This window comes from Dama dama, chromosome 6 (assembly GCF_033118175.1).
Source record: "Dama dama isolate Ldn47 chromosome 6, ASM3311817v1, whole genome shotgun sequence".
Classification (NCBI taxonomy): Eukaryota; Metazoa; Chordata; class Mammalia; order Artiodactyla; family Cervidae; genus Dama; species Dama dama.
Genome location: NC_083686.1, coordinates 14,069,634 through 14,088,044, shown reverse-complemented (window position 1 = coordinate 14,088,044; position 18,411 = coordinate 14,069,634). Strand labels below are relative to the sequence as shown.

At 51.3% G+C, this 18,411-nt stretch overlaps 1 protein-coding gene across 2 annotated transcripts in view; it reads left to right on the top strand.

The window, feature by feature from the left end:
* The window catches only part of PPP2R2C (protein phosphatase 2 regulatory subunit Bgamma), a 164,230-nt gene that overhangs the window by 116,877 nt on the left and 28,942 nt on the right, over window positions 1-18,411 (top strand). For both annotated transcript variants that reach the window (XM_061145170.1, XM_061145171.1), the window contains exon 5: window positions 290-467. In XM_061145170.1, the coding sequence (XP_061001153.1) occupies window positions 290-467 (178 nt within the window). The remainder of the gene's footprint in view (window positions 1-289; window positions 468-18,411) is intronic.

Sequence of the window (18,411 nt, the reverse complement as noted above, 5' to 3'; positions counted from 1 at the left end):
AATGAGGAAATCGGGGGTGCAGGAGAGTTTAACCATTTATTCAAAGTGACACAGCAGTCCCAGGAGGCAGCGCAAAGGAGGTAGGCGTTCCTGCAGGGCTGTCACGATGGACGTAGCCACGTGGCACTGCTTGCTTCTGACCCACGCAGGATGGACACTCACTGGCTGCACCCCCAGCGTTCTGATCACGCGGCCCTGGATGTTTCCTGCCAGCGCCCCTCCCCCATTGCCTTCCCCTCCCCCACCCCCACCCTCCGCCCCCAGCTCTGACCCCCCTCCTCTTCCACAGGTGCCCGTGCTGAAGCCCATGGACCTGATGGTGGAGGTGAGCCCGCGGAGGGTCTTCGCCAATGGCCACACCTACCACATCAACTCCATCTCCGTCAACAGCGACTGTGAGACGTACATGTCGGCAGATGACCTGCGCATCAACCTCTGGCACCTGGCCATCACCGACCGGAGCTTCAGTATCCTTTCCTGCCGCGGCCCCGCCGCCGACTCCGCGGGCTGGGCGCCCCAGGTCAGGCATCCGTTGGCCTGTTGTAAGCAAGCTGGCTCGGGGGCTGCCGCTTTGTTCCACCCCTTCAGCCGGGTGCCTCCTGGCTCACAGTGTGGGCATCATGATGAGTTTATTTATGAAAACTTTAAAACTGCGATAGCTGAGGGTTACCTTTGACCCTTCACCTCCTCCATGGGTGACCCCCATCATCTGGGGCCTCACAGGGAACCCAAAAGGAGATGGAGACCTGGGTAGGCCTCCACAGTGGTGGTGAGCTGAACCACCAGCAGATCAGGCCTCGCAAGCCCAGAGTAAAGTCCAGCAGAAAAAAGACAGCTCTTGCTGAACTGTCCCACCAAGCTCCCAGGTGGTACCCCACGGGCTCTGATTGGGCCTCAGGGACACCCCTGAACCCATTACTGTTGGGGATGCAGTGCTCTGGTTGGCCAGGCCCCTCCCTGGTGCCGGAGGGGTCAGCTCCACCCCAGGATGGTGTCTGAATGTGGGAAGGAGTGGTCTCCTGGGGAAAATCATGCGCTGCTTCAGGAACTGGGGGCCCCTGAGATGGGTGGCACGGACCTGCCTGACCTGCTTCCCAGCAGAAAAAGGTGAGGCACCACACAGGAGCCCCGGGTTTGCAAATGGGGCAGGTGTGGGACTCACGGGACTGCGGCTGGCCGACCTCAGCTTTCTGCACAGCACACTACAGTTTACAAAGTGACTTTTCATTCACAACCTCACTTGGTGTTCATGGTGGACATAAAAGCTACAAAGCAGTAGCAGTGATATCATAGCCCATTTTATAGATGAAGAAATGCGTGCTCGGAAAGACACCCTGACAGGGACAGAGTCCTGTGGCCTGGCCCAGTGCTCTTTGCCCTGTCCTTGGGCTGCGGTCTTGGGACAGTGACTTCCTCCTCCTGGAGCCCGGGTTTCCTTATCCTAGGACTAGGGTGGGGATGGTAACCTCTGCCTGATCTATCTCCCTGGGCTGTTGTGAGGATTCGATGACACCGTGAATGCCAAGGCCCTTTAAAAATTACAAAGCCCTGCAGCTGTGTAAGGGGTTGTGTTTCATTTCATTCATTTAACCATCAATTCCTCTTCCATCCCAGGCCCCATACTGAGGTCCAGGGACACAAGGGTGAATGAAAGAAACTCAGCTTCTTTCCAAGGGCACCTCTGGGGGACACAACCCTGACCTGGGTGGTATCAGAGATGCAAGCCTTGCTTATAACTCAGGTCTGCACACTCTGCCTGGGCTACCAGGGAGGACTGAGGTGGGGGCAGGGTTAGGATGCTCCCAGTAGCTTGAGGAGGCTGCTGAAGGGTCCAGGGTGGATGGTGGCAGCGGCGGGGGGTGGGGGTGGGGGGCAGTGTAGGTGTGCATGATGAAACAGGAAAGTGGGAGGTCAGGGCAGCTGCATCCGGCCTGGTTGATGGTGTGAGTAGGGGACATCCTCCTGGGGACCCCTGTCTCCAAACATTGGTCATTCGCAAACCCCTTTTGCAACTATGACTCTGTCTGTACACTGTGCATTATTTCATTTTCTTTTCTCATTTTTATTAATTTTCTTTAAATTAAGTGGCTTTAATTTTACCTAAATTAGTGCATTTGGAAAAGAACATTAATTTTACTACCACATATGAAAATAAGATGTACCAACACACATAAGTCAGAGGAGCCATAGAGATAAATGCCATGAAAACAAAACAAGGGGAATAAAATCCATCCCATGCCCTGTCTGGTAGATCTTTTCGTGAAGATGGAAAAGTTCTCTATTTGCATTTGTAGGATGGTAGCTGCAAGTCACATGTGCCTGTGGAGTACCTAAAATGTGGCTAGGGTGACTGAGAAGCAGAATTTCTTATTTAATTTAGTTTGAAAGGATTCATACTTTGAGTTAAATAGTCACATGTGCAGACTTTATAAATGTGTGTGTTAGATGAGGCTGGTTCTTTCTGTCGGACGTGGGGATGAAGAAGTGATTTCTCATCAGGTGTTAGAGATATGATTGCACAAATAGATACCTTCTCCCTCATTCAGCAAAAAGACTGGAAAGTAATTGAAAGCCTTGCTTGGTGTCTGGATCTGTGTTCTGAATACTGTCCACCTCCTAACTGCTGTCAGGTGATAAGAAGCTACTGATGTACCCTAAGGAGAGGAATGGGCTTCCCTGGTGGCTCAGATGGTAAAGAATCCACCTGCAATGCAGGAGACCTGGGTTTGATCCCTGGGTCAGAAGGATCCCCTGGAGAAGGGAATGGCAACCCACTCCAGTATTCTTGCCTGCAGAATCCCATGAACAGAGGAACCTGGTAGGCTACAGTCCATGGGGTTGCAAGGAGTCAGACACAACTGAGCGACTAACACTTTCACATCACTTTTCACTTCAAGCAGGGCATTAATATTAGTCAGCTTTCAGAGGGGTCCCTGAGGCTGTGGGTGTATGTTGTGGATGGACTGGATTCTAGCAGATAAGTCTGGAAGCCAGGAAACTGAGTAGACCAGGGAGACACACACCTGGGTAGGGTAGAGTGTGGCCGTGGGCAAGAAACCGTGAGCTAGATCGATAGTCAAAATGATATTTGTAGATATGGGCCTGTATCAGAACTGTCTTTTGGACCAAGGTGGCCACAGGACATTGGAACAGGTTATTGTTATTAAGAAAAGAGGATTGGTCCATCCCAGGCCCACAGGCAGACCTGCCCAGTCATTACTGTCAGATTTCTGTGCCCCGTCCACTCACTGGAGAGCATGCCATCACTAGTACACTTATTGAGCCCCTACTGTGTGCTAGGCCCTGTGTTGTTGTTGTTCAGTCGCTCAGCTGTGTCTGGCTCTTTGCGACCCCATGAATCTGCAGCACACAAGGCCTCCCTGTCCATCACCAGCTCCCGGAATTTACTCAAACTCATATCCACTGAGTTGGTGATGCCATCCAACCATCTCATCCTCTGTTGTCCCCTTCTCCTCCTGCCCTCAATCTTTCCCAGCATCAGGGTCTTTTCCAGTGAGTTGGCTCTTCCCATCAGGTGGCCAACGTATTGGAGCTTTAGCTTCAGCATCAGTCCTCCCAGTGAATTTTCCAGGTTGATTTCCTTTTGGATTGATGGTTTGATCTCCTTGCAGTCCAAGAGACTCTCAAGAGTCTTCTCCAGCACCGCAGTTTGAAAGCATCAATTCTTCAGCACTCAGCCTTCTTTATGGTCCAACATCCATACATGACTACTGGAAAAACCATAGCTTTGACTAGACAGACCGTTGTTGGCAAAGTGATGTCTCTGCTTTTTAATATGCTGTCTAGGTTTGTCATAGCTTTTCTTCCAAGGAGCAAGGGTCTTTTAATTTCCTGGCTGCAGTCACCATCTGCAGGAATTTTGGAGCCCCCAAAAAATAAACGTATAGGCTAGGCTCTGTACCCATTGCTTAAATTAGGGAGATAAAGATCCATGTCCCGCTGGAATGGACATATAATTTAATGTTGATAAACCATTAATACAATAAACAAGCAAATATCCAGTACATGAGCAGGTGGTAAGTGCTGTGAGGAATGAGAGGGACCAGCGAGCATGGCAGTGTTGAGTTTTTCTCCAGCCCCATTTTCCTTCATGTCGGCAGATGCAGAGTGGATGGAGAGGGAGCCAGGGTGCTGTGTTTGCAAACTGAAGATGCAGACGTGGGGCTGATGGTATATGCAATGGAGTGAAAATAATGGTTGGTCCCAGAATCTCAGCCAGGGGAAGAGGTGATGGCTGGAGCATCAGTGGATTGGGGGTCCCCATGGGTGCCCAGAGAGACTTCCTTGGCTGCAGATCCTGCCATGTGATTCTGTTAGACCTGTGCATAGACCCTAATTTTGTGAAAATGAATTGTTAGTTGATCCAAATATACAAGTGTTTTGGCCCTTAGGGGGGTATGAGCATTTTAGCATGCTGGTGATGCCAGGGCCGGGCTCAAGGCAACCCTTGTCTGTAGGACCTAAGTACCAATTAGGCAGGCAGAAGGAGCTGAGTGGAATCTCCAGGGCATGTGGTGGCTGTGGAAACGTCCCTTGATTAGATCAGCTCACCAGGGACCCAGGTTGCACAGGGTACTCCCCATGGCCTGCTGCTGCTTCACTACGAGAATGATGAGACACAGGGACCCCGAGCAGAGAGGCCTGGCACTGTCCCGTGGCGTCCCAGCCTCCCCGTTGCAAGAAAGGTGTCAGGACTGTGGCTTGTAGGTGTGATGACGAGTCTGATAGTAGCTGAGTAATTAGAAAAGGCGTTTCATTTCCAACGTAGGAGGAGGCCAGAAAAGCTGCTATGACTCCACGCTGAGCTGGGGAATTGCTCTGAATTTTGAAATACCTTTTGAACGAGTACTTCCTGGTGGACTCGGGACCTGGGGGTTCACATTCCTTTAACTCTTACCCTTCAGGGTCTTGATTTGCTCTGATGCTGCTGTTCGGTCCCCCAGGCCACTGGGAGCTTTCTGCTGTGTTACCATCTCCTTGTGTCCAAACAATAGCACTTTCTGTGCCTGCAAGCTAAGGCACTTCAGTCACGTCCGACTCTTTGTGACCCCATGGACTGTAGCCCGCCAGGCTCCTCTGTCCATGGGATTCTCCAAGCAAGAATACTGGAGTGGGTTGCTATTTCCTCCTCCAGGGGATCTTCCTGATCTTGGGGTCGAACCCACATCTCTTATGTCTCCTGCACTGGGAGTTTGGTTCTTAACACTTTCTACTTAGGTAGAATTGATTTTTAGCAAAGGTTTTAAGGGAGAAGAAAATCTTTTTAATAAAGGAGAAAAAGTGGGCATTATTTTGACCAGTAAGAATAGTGATAGAGTGGATTCAGAGGACCTTTCCTCTTGTAATTCTAGAATTGTATGCTCTGAACAGAGGGAGGGGAGGCTGGCACTTCCTGAGTCTCCGCCGTGTGCCAGGCACATACAGGGTGCTGTGCCTTCATCTGTCACCAAGGCCCCAGCCTCCTCCCCCTCTTTCACCCACAACATGGAAAGAAGTGCCAAGCCCTTTCTATTCTCCCCCAATGACACTGGAATCCTGCCCTCCTCACCCTCACCAAGGCTCAGCTCAGGCTGCACCCTTCCTTCCTGGACTGTTGCCTGAATTCCGCCTTGCCTGCATGCCCAGTGAGAATGGTTCATCACCACCTCTGGTCTGACCACATCAGTCCTCTTGGGAAAGCTCTCAGAGGCAAAGCCATCTCCTGGTAAAGCCATCAGCTTCTGGAGAATGTCCAAATCTGCCCCCCACAGTGCCCTGCAGCTCTTGGTTACCCTCAACACACCCCACTCCCACTCCTCACTCACCTCCCCTGGGTCTCGTGTATCAGGCTTCCCCACACCTTCGGGTCATTGGGTTCCCCTTCCTGTCGGCGGATGCGGGCGGTGCTCAGCCTTCCCTGTTCCTTCTCTGGATCATCCTTTCTCCCTCCAGTCACCTGTTTGCCCACAAGCATTACTCATAGCCCCCTTTGCCCCGTAACTTCTCCTCTGTCCTCTCTGGGCCCCTCTCAGGTTGCTCCGAGCCCCTCTGGGCCCACACTCCCGGGTCACACTGGGCTTTTGTCATCTGTTAGTAGGAACATCTCGTCCATTTTCTGATGAAACCGCTGTGATTAGGAACCTAGGCTGAGCCCTCTCTGTGTCCCCACACATAATGCAGGGCCTGGCACATGGTAGGGGCTTATGAATGGTTGCAGGTGGTGATTTTGGAGGGAGGAAGTTCCCAGTTTCCACAGTTCACACGTCTTCAGATGTAGATGCCTCCTTGTAAGTCTGGGTTCCAGCGTGGGGGCTCTGGGACCCCAGACACTAAAGAGAAGCAGTTGGGCACTGGGGTCTGGCAGAATTGGGCTCAGATTTGCTGCCTTATCTCCTTTGCCATCAATTTCAGCTATTGCAAAATGGGCCAAATTCCTTATCATGTGGATATTTGTAAGGAATAAAGGGGATCATTCACATAAAGGGGTCTGGCAGTTGGCTGACATTAAAGCCCTATTAGACCACTCCTTAGGCTCCTCAATTACTTAAGGCTGCTTTTCATAAAATCCCTGCATCTTCTGGAATAGTTGAAGCCCCTTTTCCCCAGTGCCATCACCACATCTGTTTAAACAACCTCTCATGTCCTTTAATACCAACATTTTGAGGCTCTTAGGCAGTGCTGGGTGATTTTTCTTGAGTCTGAAACATCTTAAAGGTAACAGATTGCACAGGAGGCCTCAGCTGACGGACCCCAGCTTTATTTTTAGTACCTAGAGACTTGTATAGATGCTTCAATTGATTTTTCTCCCCCCTGAGCAATCTCTCATGGTGGAAGCTGGCACCATACCAAGCCACAGCCTGGAACAAATTTCTAATTCTCATGTATGGAGCAGGTGCTGAAGCTCGGCTGGATGGTGATGCAAATCCAAATTCTTAGTCAGCACCCAGCCACCTGTGGGCTGGGCTTGTTCTCCACACAGAGAGCCAGAGAGGGGACCGAGCAAGTCTCCTCCCCATGCAGAAACCCTAAAGCCTGGGATTCAACCCTGCCTTCAACACGCCCTTGCCCAGTGACACTGCCTGTCACTCAGGCTTTCTGAGCCTCGCTTTTCTCTTCCATTTGATAGGATGTGCCTCCAGTGCCGGGGGCTGTGATAGCAGAATGGCTGGTGAACATGGGGCCTGATGTGCTGTAGGCAGGATCCACATAGGCCCATGACCACTGTTAAGAATCTTACAAGCTGCCTGTTCTCATCCTGCCACAGGAAAGGAAAGTGGGGTGTGTCTACACAAAAATGCCCCAAGTCTGAATCCCCCAGGTCGGCTTTCCACCCAGAAAACACACTGTTAAACTGTTATCAGCATCACTGCTTTGGGGGCTCAGCAAGGCCAGGGGGGTTGACAGGTTCCCCTCCAGTGGATGGCGCATGCACGCTGTCCATGGTGCTGACTCCATAGGCTCCAGGCCTGCCTCCCATTATCACCCTCACCACCTCGCACACCACCTTCACCTCTTACTGAGGACTTACTCTGTGCCAGGCAGTGCCCAATCACTGTGCATATATTCACCTACTTAATTCTCCCATATCACTGTGGAGTAGGCATGATTAACAGCCCCCCTTTACAGGGGAGGTAATTGCCATGGACAGAGGAGCCTGGTGGACTATAGTCCATGGGGTTGCAGAGTCAGACATGACTTAAATACTGAACAAGAACAACTAAGCCACAGAAAGGTTAGGCAATCTACCCAGAGTCACCCAGCTGGCAAGAGGGTGGGATTCAGACTTGGGGCGTCTGGACACAGAACTGTGCATGTCACCATCATGCCACACTGCTTCTCAGTCATGATATTAACAATCTCCGTGACAGCCATGTTATTGCACATTTTTCTTGCAGGCACTGAGCTGAACGCACTGCACTTGCTACCCTTTATCCTCATGGCAGCTCGCGTAGGTCATGCTGTCATTCCACGATGCAGCTGTGGAGATGAGTTCTGAGAAGTGGGACACTTTCCCATGGCTCCTTCTGGCCCTGGTCACTCAGATTGCCTTTCCATTTCCATCCATGCAGTCGTTTCAGGCTCTCGTTTTAGATCTTAAGGTGCTTTTCACATTGTTGCAGGGCAGAGTGGGGATTAATTCATTACATAGGTGACCAGATGCATGGGCTTTGGCAGCTTATGATGTTTCTAACATTTCCTTTGGGTGGTGGGACATACAACTGTATCACGCTTCCTGTCCCTTCCTGAAAGTCCTCCATGGCACTTGTGTAACGCATTCCTGAGTAACCTCCACTTTGACCCCAGGCTAGAACCCTGTCACCCACCCTCTCTGTCTCCCTCTTAGGGCTCAAGCAACCTGCCCTCTCTCAACTCTTCACCCTTATATTTCCCTCTCACCTGGAACACTTCTGCCAGCCCAACCCTCTGCTTGGATAACTCCTACTCACACTCTGGCCTCAGCTGAATGCCTTTGCCTCTGAGGACCCTTCCCTGACTCTCCAGACCAGCTCAGGGCATTGTTACAAATCTCATCACAGGTGCCCTTTATGTATCTCCTGGAGCATCCATCATGGGGCTAGTATCTGGTTTCACTGCTCGGCTAGGAGCCCTGAAAGGTCGAGACAGGATCTGGTTTTTCCCTTCTCGGTGCCATGGAAGGGAGCCACCTAGGTGTGCATCCCAGCTGTGTCTCATCTTGGGTTTCCACCCCCAACCCTGAGTTGGATGCAAACCCAGGCATGTAATCCAGCATGAACCCTCACTGTCCTTCTAGGGTGCAACGAACATTATACCATTTGCAACCTGGTTAATTTCATGTCTGTTTCAGAAGGAGAGAACTCCACTGATTCTAACTACCTTTAATTGTTGCTCAAAGTACCAGCCATGTGCTAGGTCCTTATCTCCTTGATGAAAGAGATGTCATCTCCCTAAACTCTTCACTACAGCCATGCAAAGCAGATAGTATCCACTCATTCTACAGAGTTTTCAGACAAGCAGGTCACAGAGAGGCTGAGAAGTTTTTCAGAGGTCACACAGCTGTTATTTGATGAGGCCTGGACTGTCTAGCCCTGGTTTTTGTGACTCAGAAGTCAGAGCTTTCTTGCCTATCTAAGCATTTGGGAATCACATAAGCTGGCTTGTGGTAGAGATGTGCAAACTGCTCATCACAAAGAGAAACACTCCAGGGTTTCAATGAGCTTGCACAGTGAGCAGTTACTCAGAATGCCTCCTCTTTCATGACCGTACGTGGCCCCAGCATTTTCTCAGAGTGAGATTGCTCCATCAAAGCTCATGAGATTCTGAGCAGGGAAGAGAAGGAGGCTGTTATGGGCTGAATTTTGTCCCCCCCCCCCCCAAAAAAAAAGCTGTATATTGAAGCTCTATCCCCCAGTGCCTCAGGATATGACTATATCTGGAGATGGGTCTTTAAAGAGGTGATTAAGGTAAAATGAGGTCACTAGGGTGGGTCCCAATCCAATGTGACTGGTGTCTTTATAAGAAGAGGAGATTGGCACACAGACACACACAGAGGGGATGATCATGTGAGGACACAGGGAGAAGACAGCTATCCACAAGCTCAGGACAGAGGCCTCAGAGGGAACCAACCCTGCTAACACCTTAATCTTGAACTTCCAGCCTCCACACCGTGAGAGAATAATTTTCTACTGTTTAAGTCACCCAATTGTGGCATTTCACTATGGCGACCCAAGCAAACTGATACAGAGACACAGGTCACCAGGAACCTCCTATAGAATCTCACTAGGTTAGTGGAGTGCCCATACCTCGTGCTTGTAGCCAGGTCATCTTTTGGAGAAAATTTGCTGAAAAAAAGCAGCTTTGCTGGCCATGCCCCAGTGAGACTGCCTCCACATGTAGGAGGCCTTCCAGGCCCCTCCACGCCAGCATCCTTGGGGAGCGTGTGTGGGAGGCCTTTTGTGGTGTGACCCTTGGCAGAGCTGCCTCCATCCTTACTCCTGCTTGGTCACCATGGTAACAGCCTCCCCTTCCTGAGAGTGTGATTTTACGAGGACATCTGGATAAACCACGCTTTGCTGTGTTCAGTCAGTGGAGCCCAAAGCTCCATCCTTCTCATCATGGAGCCCTTGCCCACTCTCAACATCCAGCTTGCCCGGGATCCAGCCAGTCCAGCAAGCCCTAAGAGCAGAATCTTTGGGGGTGCTGATCCCATGGGAGAACTCCACGGTATGTGGAGGTACAATCACTCTGGAACAGAGCGGGCAGTGGGAGCAACAGTTAAGAAGGCTGGAAGTTAGGACGCCAAGATTCATCCTTGCTCTGCTTCTACCCCTGGCCCTGGGCCAGTCACCTCCCTGCCCTTGCTTCCCTCTCCTCCTTCATGGGATTGGAGGGTGGGCGGTCCCCTTCTGCAGGGATGTCCAGGTGCCTGGCCTGCAGGGGACTGCCCTCACCAACTCTCCAAGTGTCTGACAGTGTCTCCAGGCTTAATTACTGGCTGTATCTTCAGAATCACTTATGACAGCATAGCCACTATCAGACGTTAGTTGATACTTGTGTGATTCCTGGGCATCCATGGATGCTTTCCATACCCGTTTCTCGTTGGAGCTCCTCCCTGAAATGAACCAATGACATTTATTCATTTCACGTGCCGGACTTATTTTATGGTGAGCGGAGATCTGCCCGGGGAATGAGTGACAGCGCTTGTGCCTGTGATCCTGGGATGGGTAAGGGAGACCGAGGTTCAGAGAGCTGCAGCTCAGAGGAGTGTGGGCCACAGAAGCACAGCCACCTTCTGTCCGATGTTTCAGGACCCTCCAAGTGAGATCCCACGCAGTGGTGTAGCTTCAGACTAATGATCGGCCAAGGTGCCAGGTACATGTGTCTACCCGTGGGTTTCAGGACATCAGGAGATGCCCTTGGCAGCAAGAGATGAAGGTGTTTCTATAAAAATCTCTGCAAACTTGATGACTCTGCAGAAGACCTACCTGAATTACATTCCTGTGTCCTTGGCGAAAAGAACCACAGACTTCACTCTGGGATGAAATAAACCCTTGATTCTGAGCTTTAGTGACCTCCAGGCATTTTACAAACTGGCAATAAAGGGAGGCTTCTGTTACAACAGCAAGGTTGCAGCTCCGGTTCTAAACCCCGGGCTCCGCAAAGAGTAGCCCAGGGGGGAGAGGTGGGCGCAAGAATTTCATAAAGCTTGATGGGCACACTGCCACGCCCATTCATTTACATATTATCTGTGGCTGTTTTTGCATCACAGAAGCAGAGTTGGGTAGCAGGAGGAGTTCTTATGGCCTGCCAAGCCTGAAATATTTCCTCTCTGGCCCTTTACAGAAATTGTCTGCTGACCGTGGTGTGGAGGGTTGCACTTGGGCTTGTTCACACAAGCACCGAAGGAAAAGCGGCTGGAGCCAGGCGGCTGCTAGAAGCAGCGCCAACTTCCCAGGCCCCCTCCCGCCCACCCGCCCACACTCCCACAGCTGGGCCTTTCCTCTCCTGCTCCTGGAGCCTCCGCCCACACTGGTCCAGAGAAGCTGAGTGCCTGGCCCAAGGGAGTCTCCACATGGATTAAAGGCAGATTTGAGCGTGGAATCCAGGCTCCCTGGAGGCCAGTTCCGCTCTTGCCTGCAGTGTTAGGGCATGTTCCTTCTTACTAGTTCACTTACAAAGCACCTACTCCACACCAGGACCTGTCCTCAACACATCACGTGCATCATCCTACTTATAGGAGGTAGACTGAGGATTTACAAGGAGAAACAATGATTTTTCATAAGAAATCTTGTAACTGAATAATTGGCTTCTGTGGTGGCTCAGTGGTGAAGAATCCGCCTGCCAATGCAGGAGACGCAGGAGACACGGGTTCAGTCCCTGGATCCGGAAGATCCCCTGGAGGAGGAAATGGCAACCCACTCCAGTGTTCTTGCCTGGAAAATTCCATGGACAGAGGAGCCTGGCAGACTACAGACCATGGGACCACAGAGAGTCAGACATGGATGAATGATTAAGCATACACACTACCTAGGAGGTAAGGTGTGGTGGTGATGGTTTAGGGGCTTCCCTGGTGGTTCAGTCAGTAAAGACTCTGCCTGCAATGCAGGAGAAGGTTCAGTCTCTGGGTCGGGAAGATCCCCTGGAGAAGGAAATGGCAGCCCACTCCAGTCTTCTTGCCTGGGAAATCCCATGGACAGAGGACAGGGGTAAGGTATACCACTGTCATTGTGAATTGGGGAAACTGGAGCACAGGGAGGCTTGCACACACAGCTAGCAAGCAGACAGAGCCTGGATTCAGCCCCAGGTTGTCAGGCTGGGGCGGACATTCTTCCCTGTCTCCCAAGTCACAGCATACTGCATATTGTAGATTCTGGAGCTCAATTCTGTTGCTGTCCCCGGCTGGCCACCCTCTGCCTGGCCCTGAACAAGCGGCTTCTCCTTGCTGAGCCCCTGTTTACTCATCTACAGGAAGGGGCATCTCACCCACAGGTGGAGAGGATAACAACAGACGCAGATGTGATGCCATCTGCTCGGGGCCAGACACGGGGCATCTCAGGTGGGCACCAAGTTGGTACAGACTGAAGTCTAGGGTATAAATGATTTTGCCTGCACTCAGATGACTGAAAATGGTCAGCCAATGTTTGTAACCTAAAAAGAAGGCCTTCTCTTGTGGCTGGGGGCAGGAGGAGAAGGGCACCTATAGAGCAGGGCAGTGGGGGAAACCCAGCCCCATTTTAGGAAGCTCACTCTGGCTGAGGTTGGGGGGCTGATCAGGGGCAGGGAGCCCTCCTGAGGCAGAGACAGCCTGGGCTGAGGGCCAAAGCAGAGGGACCTCCAAATGGAGAAGCCAGGACATGGAGACAGGCTGGAATTGATGAAGGAAGGAGCGGGCAGGGGATTCCAAAGCTGCCCTGATTCCTGGCTCAGCATTTCAGGGCTGGAGCTGCTAAAACAGGGACCTGCAGGGAAAGAAGCAGTCTGGAATGGATGTTGAGGAAGATGTCTATGGTCCTGGCATGATGCCTGTGTCTTTATTTCCCAACTTCCAGGAAGCAACCTGGGTGTCTGAGTTTCCTATAGATGGCATAACTTTTCACACACCATTTGGTTTAAAACAATAAAAATCTATTGTCTCAACAGTTCCAGAGGTCTGAAGTTTGCAAAATTAAGGTGTTATCAGGGCTGTGTTCCCCTGAGGGCTCCTGGAGAGGGTCCTTCCATGCTTCTCCCAGCTCCTGTAACCCCAGGCATCGCTCCAACCTCTGCCTCTGAGATGGCCTTCTCCTTTGGGTGTGTCTGCTTCTCCTTTTGTGTCTCTTATAAGGAACTTGTGATCAGATTTAGGGCCCACCCAGGTAATCTAGGAATACCCCCCCACACACACCATCTTGAGATCCTGAATTTGATCACGTGTACAAAGACCCTTTTTCCAAATAAATTCACATTCATAATCTCTGAGGGTTAGGACATGGATTTGTATTGGTGGGGTGGGGGGAACCATTCAACTTCCTACACTGGAGAGAATTACCTTGCACTCAGCCGAAGGGTGGGGACCAGAACTAGTCTACCTTCTGCCCTTATTCTCTCTGCGTGACCTGCACCTCTCTCCACCTACCTATGTCTGACAAACTTTCCTTGTAGGGAAAAATCATTCTTAGCTGCCAAAGTGTGATTGAAAGTGAAACAAAAGCCATCAGACACTTGGAGTACAATTAAATGGAAAAACAGAACATGAATAATTCATCCAGCTTTGCCAGGGGGAGGGGGGCTGGTAAATGAGTCTAATTATACTTCTTCCCGAGAGAGGTCAGTCCTGCCATGGAAAAAGCACTGCCTACACATGGGATTCATGCAGCTGATTCCAAAATAGGGCTAGGGGCAGCACCTTGGGGGTTAATCCTCAAAATGAAATGATGTTCCAGGGTCATACTCAACCCCTCATTTTGCAAATAGGGGAAAACAAGGTTTACGGATGGAAATGATTTTTGCATATGGAACTGAACATTCCAGAGAGAGCTAAGACCCAGATACCTGGCCCAAGACCCCCAACTTCCAACCCAACACTGGTCTTGCCAATGTCAAGGCCACCATGTACGGTTGAGTGTATCAAAGTCCACAGGCATGTGGCCACTTGGGTGGGAGTCCTAAAGGTGTGTTTGTGGTGTCTGTTTGGGACGTTAATTACAGAGATACAGCGGCCTCCCCAGGGCTTCCCAGGTGGCACAGTGGTAAAGAATCTCCTGCAGTGCAGGAGACAAAAGAGATGCAGGTTCAGTCCCTGGGTTGGGAAGATCCCCTGGAGGAGGAAAATGGCAGACCACTCCAGTATTCCTGCCTGGAGAATCCCATGGACAGAGGAGCCTGGTGGGCTACAGTCCATGGGGTCACAGAGTCGGACACGACTGAGTGACTAAGCATACACACAGCGGCTTCTCCCCACCTGCTTCCCTAGTCAGGAGTCCATCTCCAGGCTCCTGCTCAGTAATGTGACCACACAGATTTAGCAGGGGCAGACCTACTCATTCATTCGCCCCTCACACACCCAATGGCCAGCAAGGAGCTGGACACCCACAAGCAGAGCCTTGTCCTCAAGCAGAGCCAGGGGTGGTGGAGAAGCCATCCTGAGGCCAGGTGATGGTGGACCCAACTGGATTGCCACACCCTGAAGGACACTGTGCTGTCCGAGGTGGCGGGGATGGCTGTGGACTCTAGGATTCAGAGGCACAGGTTGGCCCTGAGAGTGCTCTTGTCTTCTTCCACCAGCATCACGTGGAAATAGGTCCTGTGTGTCACATCATCTTTCCCCAGCACCCACTGTATCCAGGCCTTTGTTTGAAACAACAAGAGATTCCCAGAGTGATACATGAGTCGTAAGAGCCGTGATTGAGGGCTGTTGGTGGGACCCAGGCATCAGGGACTCTGCCTCCTCAGCCCATAGGGCCCCGGTCCCCGTGGATTCCCCCTCAGCCAGCTCTGGGTAGCTCTGGTTCAGGCATGTTCACTGTGGAGCCTGCAGGCCTGATCAAGTCCTGTGGACTCAAGCCATCATGGCCTTGAGCAAAGTTCTAGTGAGTGTCTTCAGAAGGCTGGCCAAAGCTGAATATGGTTATCATGAGGCCATCAGAAGGGCTGTTAAAGACAGGTGGGTCATGGGAAACAGAAAGTGGGGAGCAGGGACTCTGATCAAGCAAAAGGCCACACTCCTTTGCTTGGCCTTGGCCCCTGTGTGAGTCTGAGGCCAGGATCTGGGAACCTGGGAGAGGAGACTTCAAGATACCACACTGCCTTCTCTCTGGCCACCAGCGTCCACAGCCTCCCAGGTTAGAAAGTGTTTTATAAACCCCAGCTTCAGCCTCCACGAGCCAGAGACTTTAGACATCACATCTCTGCTCCTTCTCTGTTGAGCTCGGTTCTAGACCATCCGGAACATCTGGAACAGAGAGAGAATTTGGATGCTGATTCAATCAAGGGGGTCAGGTGACCCTGAAGTAACAATCAGAAAGTCTCAGAGATGACAGGAGCCCCCTCATGCTATGAGTCGACCGCAGGTCACCTGAGGCCCACGGCCCAGCACGTGCTGGCTCTTGGAGCTTCGGCCTGGAAGTGATATGTGTCACTTGTCCCTTCTGTCCTCCATTCATTGACGAAAGCAACAAGTCATGATGACCTGAGTCCCCTGTGGTGGAGGGACAGCTCTCCCTGGGTTGCTCAGAGGACCATCTTCAAGGCAAGCATCTTCACTTCCCGAGGAGGGAGGGAAACATGGTGAAAACCCGTGACCCTTGACAACTGACACAACCAGGACTCATACCCAACCTGTGTGCCCTGAGGACTGTATCTGTTTCTCCCAGCCCCTCTCTGGCTATTTTGTCCTGGGTCCTGCGGAAGAATCTGGCCCCTGTTTACAGAACGTATGACAGGGGCTGTACTGATGTGCATGACATTTCGTAAACAACAGCACTTTTTCTCCAGACACCACTTGAAGTTCAGTAGGGAATTAAAGTGGCTGGGAGGAGGCACCATCCTGTGGAAAGTCATCAGTGGGTGCTCAGACCCGCAAGGACAGGGTTGCAGGTTGATGTTGATGGAATTCGCATCCTAGATGTCTTGGCTCTTTTTCTCTCTGAAACTTTAGTCTCACTTTTTCACAATTTAACCTCTGCTTCTTATTGAACCAGGAACCACAGTTTCCTGGGAAACCAATCCAGGCACTGACAGCATGCCTCCTTCTGTTTTGATGTGATTCTAAGTTTCTGGTTAATGGTATGCTTCTAGCAGGCAAGATTTGAGCGTTTGCACAGAGACCCTCCTTGGTGCCTCTGATTGCAACAGGTTCAACCATGTTTTCTGATGTTTTATAAACTGCTGTTTACAGAAGTCAGAAAATACCTCTTTCTTACTGAGAGAGGAAGCAGCCTGCGGTAGGTGGAAGAGGCAGGGCTGACAGCAGATGAATCTCAGAGTTTCAATTGGTATTTTCCAGACAATAAAAATAATAAGAGCAACTATGTGTCAGGCAGTTGTCAAGGGCTTTGCCTCTTCTCATCTTCACAGCAAATCTATGAGATTAGAACTGTTAGCCCATTTTATAGATGAGGAAACTGAGGCATCAGGAGCTGAGAAACTCACCCAGCCAGGAGGTGGCAGAGCTGGAATTCTCTGAATCCAGAGCCCACATGCATAGAAGAGGGAGGAGGGGGCTTTTCAGAGGGCTTTTCAGAAGGGGCTGCAGAGCTCCCACATGGCTGGGGAGAACCGAGACCAAGGGTTTCCCTGTCTGAGAGGAAAGTGCCTTCAGGGCCCAGTGACTAATAACATCTGAAGCAGGAAAGAGAGAAAGAGGCCAGGGTATGTTAGGCCTTGGACGCTACATCCAGGGGATCCAATTTGCTGTTATAGGCAATGGGGGAGGGACAGGAATCCAGCCTCACCACTTACTACTGAGTCACCATGGATTGGTTGTTTACTCTCTCTGGGCTCCAGCATATCAGCCAAGGATACTTCCTTTCCAAGCAACAAAATCCTTGGCCCTAAACAGAAAATGCTAGTTTCACTTCCTTACAGCCCTTCACAGGTGAGCAGGGCCAGGCTGTCTCCCTGTGAGCCAAACAAAGGCACCCTAGCCCAAGGGTCAGGCGAAGGGGGCCAGATGGGGCTCCCTGAGGCAGGCCACAGTGTAGGCCTATAACAACAAAGCTCTGACAAACCTAGACTGCATGCTAAAAAGCAGAGACGCTACTTTTCTGACAAAGGTCCGTACAGTCAAAGCTATGGTTTTCCAGTAGTCATGTATGGATGTGAGGGTTGGACCATAAAAAGGCTGACTGCTGAAGAATTGATGCTTTTGAACTGTGGTGTTGGAGAAGACTCTTGAGAGTCCCTTGGACTGCAAGGAGATCCAACCAGTCAGTCCTAAAGGAGATCAGTCCTGAATATTCATTGGAAAGACTGATGCTGAAACTTAAGCTCCAATACTTTGGCCACCTGATGCGAAGACCTGACTCACTGGAAAAGACCCTGATGCTGGGAAAGACTGAAGGCAGGAGAAGGGGGCAACAGAGGAAGAGATGACTCAAAGGACATGAGTTTCAGCAAGCTCCAGGAGATGGTAAAGGACAGGGTAAGCCTGGCATGCTGCAGTCCAGGGGTCGCAAAGAGTTGGACACGACTGAGCGACTGAACAACAACAAAACAGAAAATGGATTTATTGGCTCACATATTTAACTATCCAGGGGTCAAGGCTTCAGGTGGATCCTGATCTAGGATTCTAAAGACACTGCCAGATCTCTCTCTCCATCCACTCCGTCTTTGGGGCTGTCTGCCCCACCCCCAGGCTCGGGTTTCCCCTTGTCATTGCTGCAGACACAATCCCTTCCTCTCCACACCACCCAGCCCTGCAGAGATGACAGAGCTGCGTCCAGCATTCCCAGTATTTGAGTCTGGAGTCTTCTACTGGCACATCTGGTGCCTTATGCCCATCCCTCATGGTAACATGAGTGGGAATGGAAGACGCAGGTCAGAGCTGAAAATCCAGAAGGGCAGAGAACCTCTTCCTCAGAGCAGAGTCTTGATGCTGTGGGCTGAAGGGCCTGGGTCTGGGAGCTGTGGAGGAGAGCCAACTCATACCCGTCCACTCAGATCAGACACAATGCAGAGTGATGGGAGAGAACTGAAGTTCTTCACCTGTTGTGTCCATGGTCCTGAACTCAATAAAGGCTCCTGGCCTTCTGATTGGCAACTGGGAGAGGAGGGGCAGAGGGGAGACGCCTCACGGGTTGCCCTGTGTGGGGTCTGGGCAGCTGATGGGCACCGGCTAGAGAGAGGGTACCAGTCAGGAAGGAGGCAGAGGTCCCGTCTTACGGGGACAGTGGATGGGCACCCACAAGGGGTGTTGGACAGGCAGGTCTGCAGCCTGGGGACTCTCTGGGGTCG